A 12,394-nucleotide genomic window follows, 5' to 3' on the forward strand; every position below is an offset into this window, starting at 1 on the left:
AAGTACATTTACAGCACAAACATAACCGACATCTGTTGAAGTCTTATTACTATGTAACAAAATTAAAAGTAGTTTGTTATGAGCATGTGTTAAAGTATCCATGCCTTCAGCAGTCAAGAGAGATTTTACTACACTACAGTACAGTATATTGTATAGTAATGTGAAGTTTAGAATACTGCTCCCCTGATGCTAAATAACCCATTTTAAAACTAAATAGGCTTATTTTAATGCATGTTTAGTTATAGGTTTATAATTATCTCTATGAATCTTCCCTGTTATTCGTATTGTTTCTCTCGGAAAGCTCAGTTTCATCAACATTTATTGTACCCATAAAACTACTAAAAAGTTTCCTGTTTTTCTTCCCTTCAAAAGACTTAAGCCTCTAGTGAAGTAATAGGATATTCTAATGGTTAATGTCAGCCACTGATGTATAAAAGTAATGAAAGTGTCAATAAAACCGAGCATAAAGAGAAAAGTAATATGAACATCAGGTGTGTAAAGGAATAACATAATCTTAAAATTTTGTTCTTATTACACTTACTAACCTTTGGTATAATTACAATTGCATGCAGATTTCCTTTGCCTACATCCTTTCGGCTGGTTATGCCTTGGTGATGATTGTTGTCATAGTGGGCATGATGCTACAGTTTGCAGAGGAGGGCTGGGATACACCAACATCTATATTCTTTTTGGCAACCTCTGGATCTTTTGTAATAACAGGATTAATGCATCCGAAAGAAATCCTTTGCCTCCCATGCGGACTGGTCTATTACTTGCTTGTTCCATCTATGTATCTTCTGCTGGTGGTCTATTCTTGTTTCAATCTCAATAATGTCTCGTGGGGAACGCGAGAAGTTGCAGCTAAAATGAGGAAAAAGACCAGAGAGGTACAATATTCTGTTTTTGCTGATCAAGTTGAATATATCGCTACCTCATTGCAAGAGGGTCGTAACTCCAAATTCCTGATTTTTCAGGAGACGCATTTGAAAGTTGCTAAGTCCTATGAATTTGATCATGTTTCACAATCTTCTTAGTGCCATCTCTCGGCCGCTAATTCACCTAGATTTACGACTTTTACCAAAAGATGCAGAATCAATTCGGCAATCTTGTACACCATATAACTCAAAACTAGCAAATTTGGAGTTACGACCCTCTTGCAATGAGGTAGCGATATGGGGTTACTCTTTTACTCTTGAAATCGGATTATTTATTATTGGAAAGGCAATTATGATTGGACATTTCAGTAAGGAAAATAATCTTAGTTTATAATAAAATAAAGAATAACCTTCTAACTTTTAATCAGAACATTTTCATTGAAGCTGTAATGGTTTTAATTACAAAGAAATATATGGGTGCACAGTTGCGTCCATGGGACGTATGTTTTATATCTGTTCAAAATTTTAAGCTCAGTAGCATGTAGTGCTAATTTAAGAATATGATGCAATACCTTTTACCCATATCATAAACAGTATTCAGAATATTCTTGCTTAAACTGCACCCATGATAACGAATAATTTATAATAGGATGAGAATTTATTATTGGAAATTGTATACTAATGCTTTAATTTTTTAGTTATTTATGTCTCTCATCGTTTTATTCCATTATGATATAATGGTATTATTATTGATCATTATACTGTAGTTCTGATACATATATAATACGCTTCAGCATTCAATTCCTCTTTATAACATTCTTCATAACTAAACATAGGAACTCGAAGCCGAGCGTAAAGCATTAGAAGAGGCCAAGAAAATGAAGAAGAAAGAAGGATTCCTGAGCTTCCTACATAGGGATGCTTCAGCTGATGAAGACGAGGGCTCCATTGAATTGTCTTTTGCTGGGCTTTTCAAACTTATGTGTTGTGTACATCCAAAGCCGAGCAATGAGCAACAACAACTAGCCAGTATTGCCAACTCCTTGGAAATCCTGAAGAAACGATTTGAAACTATTGAATCGTAAGTACTGTAGAGATGATTATGTTGTTGTTATTATTATTATTATTATTATTATTATTATTAGCTAAGCTACAACTTTAGTTGGAAAACCTGGATGCTATAAGCCCAAAAGCTTCAACTGGGAAAAATAGCTCAGTGAGGAAAGGAAATAAGGGAATGAATAAATTAAATGAGAGGTAATGAACCATTGAAATAAAATATTTTAAGAACAGTACCAACGTTTAATAGATCTTTCATATAAAAACTATAAAAACTGCAAAAAAAACAAGAGGAAGAGAAATAAGATAAAATGTTGTGCCCAAGTTTATCCTACAGCAATAGAACTCTTACCCAACATGATCACTGAGTCCTCCCCTAAAAAAATATCAGTTTTCATAATTTCAACCTGTCTGAATTATTCCACAAGCCTGTATAGCACAGTATTATGAAATTACTATATACCATCTAGACACAGTAGTATCTTTATGCATATGATTTCTAATCTATTCATTGCTTTATGGACCCAAGATAATTTCTATGATTTAGTGTCTCGTGTAAATTTATGCCTATACAGTATAGACATTACAGTATTTACACATGTTCTTGCAGACATATGGGCATACAGCCAAGTTCTCGAAGACGCTCTACAATTCAGCCACGTAATTCTATGCGTCCAGACGGTAATGGCTCGGTCAATGAAAATCTAGATGATGAATTTAGTGACAGTGAAAGTGAACAGTCAGGTAAGTTGACAGTTTACAACAGAAATGTAAATGTTGGATGTTTTTATTTCATTTAAGACTTGTATTTGAAATTATTCAGATTTTATTAAAGAAATAATTTTTAACAACCATCTTTTCTCGATGCCTAGAAGTATAACATTCAGACTCATTAAAGGAATAAAAGTACTGTATGACGAGTGACTCCTGTATTTTTTCATGGTTCAACATTTTTATTTATACGTAGGTCCGAAAGAGGAAAGAGACGATCTTGTGAATCCATACTGGATGGAAGACAAAGCTTTGAAAAGAGGAGAAGTAGATTATATGTCTGGTGTAGAGGTGCAGTTCTTCAAGGACCTCATTGAGAAATATTTGTATCCATTGGACAAGAATGCAAATGAACAGGTATGTTTGTGTCGACTTTGTTGTTAGAATAGAAGTTCAACTCTAAAGCAAATACTACGGCCTCTGTTTAATTCTTTATTAGCATAATTTAAACATTAATTTGTTAAAAGCAATTTGGAATTCATGATTTATAAAGTATTTTCCTAAGCCTTCAATAATAATGAAAATATGTGAATTCTAATCATATAATAATAAGCTGATGATTTTCAGAACATTCCCATGAATTATTGCTATGAATTTGTATGTACTGTACATATAGATGATTTAATATAATTTTTTTAAGCATTAGGTTTTACCACTACATACTTGGTATGTATGCAGTTTTCTTACCTTTACAATTAATGTGGCCATATTTATTAGAAAAAGTTTTAGTTAAATATTTACTTCCATTAATTTTAATGCCACGTACAGATTTCAATACCGTGTAGTATTTCAAGAGGTTTACAAAATTGGGTATCAAACTTATTTCAAATGTACAATGACATTTATAGTACATTAGTTGATTTTGGCAGTACAATTTTGTATTGTGAAATATTTGATTGTGTATATTCATGCTCATTCAGATACTGCTTATGAATGTCAACTGGTTTCAGCGTGGCTAAAATACTGTAATTCATAATTACTGTATGATTTCAAATTAATCATTCACGTCAATTTTTTCAAGTAACATAGTAATTTATAAGATATACTGTACCCAGAACTATCGGATGAATAGATAGTCTGGGCTATGTTAGTGTAAATGGTCAGAGAACATAATTTGAAAAAAAAAGTGTCGTAACTACTAAGTTCAAACTGCTGGTATAAAGAATAGCATTACTTTTCCAAACATTATTAATCTCCCACAGACTACACGCATACCCCATTTTTATTAAACATTGAGTAGTATTAGGCAGCAGTGGATATACAGAACCATATACTGAATGGTACCTTATATGGCTTGCCCTACGGAGCCATACACTAGAATCTTCTTGTTTGAAGAGGCAGATAAAGGCATTTAGGATGTCAAAATTATCTGATCCCACAAGTGATTACAGTCCCAAATAAGGTGTTGCTATACTTAGGGATTTACTGTGATGGAATGACAGGCTGACAGAAGATGTCAGAAAACTAGGTACTTTTATTTATAGATTTTAACATCATAGAAGGGGGCTATAGATGCATATCTTATACATACAGATGTCAGGTGTGGGTATATTAGTGTAGAATAAATATTCAGTGTTTTATATGGCACAACCTTGTTTCATAAGCAGAATTAGATTAGAATAAAATGATTCCATCACTAGATTTCATAATGGTTCTAGTCTTTGTTTTTTTCCCTATTGCATGCTCCTAGAATAAATTATTTCATGACACCTACATATTAATACCAATGAAATTTCAACTATGAAGAATTTCACTTGCAAAGTATTTCATAAAATGTAATAAAAACAGTAATGTTGTATGATCCAAAAATAATGAAAGGGGAATTTAACCTTTAAAATAATGATATTACAGTGGTTTTTTTTTTCGTTTAATTCAGAATACTTTATAACAGGTTTACCCATGCTGTATACATATTAATTATATTGTAGTTTTTAGTTAAACATACCTGTATTGTATTATTTTGCTTATATACTTGAAGTCATATACTGATTTGTAAGATGTAATATTGATGTCAATAAGAATGCTATGAACCAAGTTTAGAATCATTACTATGCATATATTTTCTTCATCGATTTTAGCATTGAAATTTAAGAGGGACAGCTTTCACTTAAAACTCATAATGATGCTTCAACACCTCCGAGAGCCAAATAGCAACGAGAAAGTCTCGAGTTTCCAGGATTGGTACCAATCAAGCTTTCCTTTTTGAGCTAACTTCAGTTTAATGTCGGGCTGTGATGCATGTATCATATAAGTGTCACTGCATGATCTATAACTGCAGTTATTGGTAATGGGAAATATTTCATTTACATCAATAGGGCCGTTTTCTTTTACGAGTATATGGAAGGGTCTCTTGGTGTTTAACAATTCATCTACTAGTTCATTCAAAAGCCTTCTTTCTTCAGGGGAATAATTGAGTGTTTGAAAGGATTAATATGTAGGATACAGTATACTGTGGCCTTTTCTAATCGGAAGTTAATATCGCTCTTTCCTTTTTATTTGTAAATATTATTTTCATTTTCACCATCAATTGGAGCAATTTTTTTTTTCATGCACTTATTAATAACTTAGAAAATAGCAGTTTAGAGTAATAGTTGTAGAATGGGTTTTCCGTTTTCTCACATATGACACATTCCCAGTATGTTTAATATTAAAGTTTCATTCATTACTTAAAGATACTCTGAGTAAAGATTGATCGCTAGTACAGTGATTGCATGCAATCATACATGCATGACAGAGAAACTAATACCAAGGGTAATTTCACAAATGATTTAGCATGAAAATCTAGATTAAAATTAAATGGAATGAAAAACTTTAGGTAATTTTAGGTTTTATCTCTTCAGGTCAAACTAGTTTCTTTTCATTATAAATACTGGAGATTTGTGGAGAAATAATCTACCTATTGAGTAATCTTTAATTAAATAGGTACAGTCGAAAATGATAGGCCCATAGAATACTAGAACAGTCACTAATTTGAATATTATTTACATTGAATATTGGAATTAGTTAAACACTTCTGTAAACTTATACAGTACATATAAAACAATACAGTATGTACATGAATAGAATAGATAAACATTTCACACATGACACATATTTTACAATATCTTTAGAATTGCCGTGGATCAAAAGCGGTCAATGAAGTTTAAAGTGTTGTACAGATGCCACTTACAATACAACTTATACTGACGATAGTATTTCGTTACCATGAGAATTTATATACAGTAAATTCAAGTTTCTCAGACAATCGGCATCTTGTATTAATATATGCGCTATAAGTAATATAAAATATATTTTACTGGTCACCAACATTTCTATGAATATTAAAACTTTTATTAAACTATACACCATGATTTTCCCAATACTTAGTCAGTATCATGGAAAGTTTGTTGAAACCTCACTACATTACTGGGATAGTGTAAGGTACTCTTTCTCTTTGGAAACCATGCAGTCTTTCATTTTAATGTTTCTAAACGTGATCTTTTAGAGTCTTCCCTAGTATTTTGTATACGCACACCCGGAGAGGTTATAGTTAATGGTACATAGTAGAGGGACTTGTCTCTTCAAGTTCAGATAAGGTAGTGCACCTCAGCAATGTGATCATTCACCGGATAGGATGAGTTACTGTATTTTCATTATGGTTCATGGGAAATGGTTGTTAATGTATCATTTCTTGATCACTCTATTTAGTGTCATCAGTACTTTTCTTGCCTGTCCTTATAACAATCTTCATAAATGGCTGATCTGAATCGAAATGGTGCAGATCTTGATCAAGGGCTTGGGCATGTCTCTACTAATCCTTTTCCTCTTCCACCTCTCTTCACCTGTAGAAAAAAGTGGAGCAAGAATTAAAGGAACTTCGAAATATAGCTGTCTTCTCCTTCAGTATGATGAATGCTATCTTTGTTCTTATTGTCTTCCTGCTCCAGTTGAACAAAGATACTATCCATATTGATTGGCCATTGGGTGTGAAGACCAATATCACCTTCATCGAAGAAACCAGTGAGGTAGGTAGGCTGAGGCCATGTAGACTTAAGTAACCAATCGTAATCTGTCTGTGATGAGTGTGGCACGTGTCTTCCGAACAGAAAAAAGTCGAGGTGGAATTAAAGGAACTGAGGAACAAATCTTTCTTTGGATTCTTCATGCTGAACGCGCTCTTTGTCTTAATTGTATTCCTTCTCCAACTGAACAAGGATAACCTTCACATCGACTGGCCACTGGGAATCAAGGAAAACATCACCATTATACCAGAAACTCAGGAGGTAAACTGGCTTAAAGTCAGAATGCCATCCCCACTCCTTTCTCCTACTAGCTGTGGCACCTAAGAATTACTACTACTCTCTTCCACTTAAATATCTGTGTCAGCTCATTGTGCCCTTTAGCACTTTATAAAGAGCTGGCAAAGGGAAGGTTGCCTATCGTCCATTCTTCCGTCCCTGCATCTACCTTCAGGCATTTGGAACTGGTTGACTGGCTTTAACATTTCAGACCCTGCATGACCTTACTAGCAATGACCCAGCATGAATCCTTTCAGGCTAAACGGACGCAACGGATATTTGATGAGATTGACTATGTTATTCAAATGACTGCAACCATTTTCAAGTTCATTACTGAATTCTCTTTTCAACCTTGCGATAATGACTAAAGCATACAGTGTCAGAACACATGACAGGAACCTTTGTTTAGACTATGCTGCTGTTAATGTCATATTAGTCAATGATAGTGAACAAAATTATAATTGTCCAGGCACAGTAAACCTTGGAGATTATAAAGCATATTCGACAGTAAGTAAAGCATATCCGGTATGAACAAACTGCAAAGATTAAAGCTACTGATACCTGTCAAAGCCTCATGTTAAAAAAAAAAATGCAATTAATAAGTACAATATGATATTTGACAGTGATGAAACATTTTGATAAATCAATTATCCTTTTCGTGGGGAAAAATAATAACTCCTTATTAAAGGCCTGAGCTAATGAGGTTTTATTTTGTAATGACGAGTGGTAAATCCTAATTCATTAATACAGTATGTATTATGAACTCAAAATTAAAATACGACAGGATGAAATTCAAATACTATAAAATTCCGGTACAAACATACCAGGATTTTTCTGTTCAAGATGAAAAATTACAGCACTGTTGTCCATTGTATTTCAGTGAGGAACTTGAATGTGGCAAATTTATTCCTGAAAAAATAATTTTTGTACGACTGTGAATTAGAATTTTATGTTTGCTAATTTCTAAACTATATTGAATATGCTCTTAAATTTAGCTTTGCTTTTTTATCCTTCAGCTAAATATCTGAAGAAATAAAATTTCAGGCTTTACTGCATTCAAATTAGGTTGATAATGCTGGCATAGTTTCTGAGTGCTATTCCTCAATATATGATTTAATCAATAGTCCTGTATTGCAATTATAAAGGACTTTTGGAATTACAGTGCAGTATAGAAAATTGTGTATAAAAAAAATTATTCAAAGGGTTACGCAAACCATTGTTTTAAAATAGCCTTTTCCTATTAATCAAACAGTGGAGCAGAACATTTCAAGATTTCAGATGGTAATCTGCTTACATTAACCCTTTTACCCCCGGGCTATTTGGAAATTTCCAACCCTTAACCCCTAGGGGTTATTTTTTCTCAGGCATATTTTGCAGTATATTTTTTTTTAAATTGCTCTAACAGCCTTAATTTTTGTCATAGAGAGGTCAGGTTGGTCTCATTCTCTTGGAAAATGCCTGAAGTTTCTCAGAAAATTATCAAAAATATGCAAACAAAATTTTAAATAGCAGTTTTTTGTAAGAACATACTGGTACGTCCATGGGGGTAAAGGGATGAGTTTCGTGAAATGTACCAGTACGTCCTTTTGGGGGGTAAAAGGGTTAATATATTGGAATAGGTACTGTAGCTGTACGTCCATGGGGGTAAAGGGATGAGTTTTGTGAATGGGGGTAAAAGGGTTAATATATTGGAATAGGTACTGTAGCGGGTAAGTGCTCTATCAGAAGTTTATAGGTAAATATTTGAATGCACCTATATAACAGAGGATCACGCTCACCATCTGCCCTCCAGAAAATCCTTTTGATGATATTAAAATCTGATTGTTAAAACATCATTTTTAGCTTCCCTTGGTTCATCATTGTCCACGTGTCTTATCTTCCTCCAATTCAGTCCAAGATTAGAGTTGTCTGTTCATTACATCCTGTAATATAGTCACCTTACTGTTCAATGTGACCCACAACTTTCCTGGTTTCAAGATGAATGTCTACCTTTTTTCATAAACAGCTGTTGTTGACCGCTTATCACTTTTCCCTCTTGTTCTAATTCTCTTTGTGTCTTGTTACTACTTTTTACTGTTTTGAAGAAAATCATCACCCATCCCTGGGAAAAAAATATATATATCCCTAACCATGTCTTTTCCAGATATATCTGATACTAGTCTATAACTCTTCTGGTATTTGTCCAGTCCAGTTATGTCTTTACCCTTTGTATTTGTACCCTTCCAATACTGTGCTCGGTAATATTTTTTTACTCGCCAATTTCACTCTCATGTGGTAATTGTTATCATCCTGCTATATTATGTACATTTATGAATATATCCCAGAAACCCTACAGTTTTAGACCTACTGAAATCACCGATTGTCACATGACAGAATTGGACAATCAAATGCAATGTAAGAATTGACATATAAGCAGTTGTCTTGTGTACCTTTTCAAACACTACTTATCTTCAAAAAGATATCTTTGGTTGAAGACATCAACTCAGTTGCTTCTTTGACCTATGGGTTCAAATAAAAATAAAATTTAATAAGATTTAAGAGTATTGAGGACTTAAACCCATGACACAAATAATTAAAACTTTTATTCAACAAAGCCTCAATGCTAAACATAAAATAAATATACTAGAATGCTCAGTTAAAGGTTGTGCATTATTTGAAAACCAGAGCACAGTGAATTAAAACCAAAAGCACGGAAAACCCTTAAGTACAAATTAATGATGCATATAAGTAAAGTACTGTACTGTATTACTACAGTATATACTGAAGTACTGTTCTGTATTACTACACTATATATACTGAAGTACTGTACTGTATTACCACAGTATATACTGAAGTACTGTACTGGATTGCTACAGTATATACGGAAGTATTGTACTGTATTGCTACAGTATATACTGTACAAAGAAGGCAGGAAGAAAACTGAATTTCTTAGCTGCTGTTGACATCTTGACAATCATTGATACCCAGCTGTAGAAAACTTCTTCATTAAAACAGTTTGGAATCTTGAAGGATCTGCTACAAATGTGGTTTAATAGTTAAGGGTTAACTCAAACAGTGTTTTGTGTAAAACCATATGAATATTGGCAACAAAGTACCGTATATCAGGCAAGTAAAACGTGTCCTTGTTTTGATTTATAACACTGTGGATTACTACGACTAAATTTTGCCACGAATATTACAGGTTAAGAATAATTTTGATTTTCAGTCCGTACTACTTCTCCAAAGACTGTAACATTCATTTACCTTTACGAATAGCATCTCTATGTCTACGTCTCACGTGAGATGCATGGCGATGATCTTTTATGTGCATGGACATTTTGGTGATGCAACTAGTTACTCGTAGCATATGAATGAAATGAGTTGAATAATGTCCTTATTCTCTTTTTTTTTTTATATGCATGAGAACGACTCATTCGTTTCACTGGATACTTGTGCAATTGAATATTTTAGTTACTCTTTAGTTTTATGTCTTTTCATGGTCTGATAGAGGTAACATATAATTCTCACAGTAATCTAGGGTACTGCATCCTATATCTTTCTTTTTATCCTACCTTAATACTTACCTCCAGTTAATATAATTTATTGTATACTTGCTATATATTGTAATGGTATAAATTTTGGTACAGATGTCTGTCCTAAATTAATTGAAAGTGTTTAATAGTAAAAAAAAATGTGATTTGCCCCTGAACAATGCATTGTGTGAAGTAATCGTACACTAAGTTCGAATAGAAAGGTTGCTTATCTTGATTAGAATGTTCTTTACAATTTGATTATACAGTTGTAAATTCTACTTGTGATTCAAATGCTAAAAGTTACGGTAATTTTGAAATAGTTTTGGTCATTACTTAATATATTGATTTGCTAGAAGTTCCTTCACATAATGAATGCTTGCTAAAAAATTACATTTCAATATTTCATTGAATATACTTCATTCAACTCCCACCTTGTGGCCAGGAAATTAATAGATTCTTTTGTTATCAGGTACTCATCAGTCAAGAATATCTACAACTGGAGCCAATTGGTCTTGTGTTTGTGTTCTTCTTTGCCCTCATTTTAATCATTCAGTTTGTGGCTATGTTGTTCCATCGATTTGGTACCATCTCGCATATTCTTGCATCCACTGAACTCACCTGCTGCAATAAGAAGGCAAGACCAAAGACTTCCTTGTTTTATTATTATGATTATTACTAGCTAAGCTACAACCCTAGTTAGAAAAGCAGGATCCTATAAGCCCAAGGGTTCTAACAAGGAAAAAATAGCCTAGTGATGAATGGAAATAAGAAAATAAAGTAATGAACAATTAGAATATTTTAAGAACAGTGACAACATTAAAACTGTTCTTTCAAAAGAGGCTTATGTCAGCCTGTTCAACATAAAAACATTTGCTGAAAGTTTGAACTTTTGAAAAGATTTTTCCAATTGTAAATAGATAACCAATTTGTTGTTCAGTTACATTAATTATACTCTTGATACATGAAATTTACTGCTTTTAATTTGGTATTTAACTCGATGTATAATGTCCCTTCTATTTCATTGCAGTCGGAGGACGTAACAGAGGATGCATTTATCCAGAGGAATGCTGTGGATATTGTGAGACAGTTGCAGAAGCTCAAAGGTATAGAGGATGATTACGACAGTGATAGCGCGAATGATGGGCAGCTCGGAAGGCGCAAGACAATCCATAACCTGGCACGCCATGCTCAAAAGAAGCAGGCCATCGGAACGCTGGATGTAGCCTTCAAAAAGCGATTCTTCAGTATTTCAGCCGAGGCTGCTGAAAATGGCACGGAAGCAGGTTAGTGCAGTAGCCGGTCACATTCCCAAACCTCTTTCAATACACAGTACAAAATATTGCAGTATTCCATCTAAGCTGAGGTTTGAAATGAATGAGGTTCTTTACAAATCAATTTATTCTTTATCATTCATTTATCTGAAAAATAATGCTACAGTATATTTATTATAAAAGCAAACCATATGTCACTAATATCTTGAACCAAATGTTATTATTTTTATGATTATAAAACTGTACATTATTTTCAGTACAGTATACTGAAAGTTTCTCTTTATATCCATTTGGCTTTTTATACTAGTTTTTCTTATTTGAGTCTAAGCATTGCATTTAACTCCACAGAAACTCCTGTTTTGGGTAATATGCGTAGACTGAGTATGCGACGAGAGACTATCAAAGCATTAGCTGAAAGGCGTGAAACTGTTGTGCAAGAAAGACGTCAGTCAAAGATGCAGACTCTTGGAGCAAAGAAGGTAATAGGTTTACTGTTTAATCCCTTAAGAATAGCACAAATTAACAAGAATTATAAAGCTTTATTTAACAAGTACTTAATATTAGTATAAATAATTGTAGTAAGAAATTTTCTTGCAAGTGAAATTTTTGCTTATAAGTACAGTAGTGAA

General features: G+C 33.3%; 1 protein-coding gene across 8 annotated transcripts in view; it reads left to right on the top strand.

The window, feature by feature from the left end:
- The window catches only part of LOC137642796 (chitin synthase chs-2-like), a 124,519-nt gene that overhangs the window by 107,394 nt on the left and 4,731 nt on the right, over positions 1 to 12,394 (top strand). For 5 of the 8 annotated variants that reach the window (XM_068375653.1, XM_068375660.1, XM_068375656.1 and 2 more), the window contains exons 18-25: positions 573 to 887; positions 1,712 to 1,956; positions 2,545 to 2,678; positions 2,902 to 3,062; positions 6,533 to 6,709; positions 10,964 to 11,128; positions 11,522 to 11,777; positions 12,114 to 12,244. In XM_068375653.1, coding sequence (XP_068231754.1) covers positions 573 to 887; positions 1,712 to 1,956; positions 2,545 to 2,678; positions 2,902 to 3,062; positions 6,533 to 6,709; positions 10,964 to 11,128; positions 11,522 to 11,777; positions 12,114 to 12,244 — 1,584 coding nt within the window. Of the gene's footprint in view, positions 1 to 572; positions 888 to 1,711; positions 1,957 to 2,544; positions 2,679 to 2,901; positions 3,063 to 6,532; positions 6,710 to 6,790; positions 6,968 to 10,963; positions 11,129 to 11,521; positions 11,778 to 12,113; positions 12,245 to 12,394 lie in introns of all 8 variants that reach the window. The other 3 variants (XM_068375657.1, XM_068375658.1, XM_068375659.1) reach the window with 3 other exon arrangements.

The sequence above is a fragment of the Palaemon carinicauda genome, chromosome 6, assembly GCF_036898095.1.
Source record: "Palaemon carinicauda isolate YSFRI2023 chromosome 6, ASM3689809v2, whole genome shotgun sequence".
In the NCBI taxonomy this organism is placed as follows: Eukaryota; Metazoa; Arthropoda; class Malacostraca; order Decapoda; family Palaemonidae; genus Palaemon; species Palaemon carinicauda.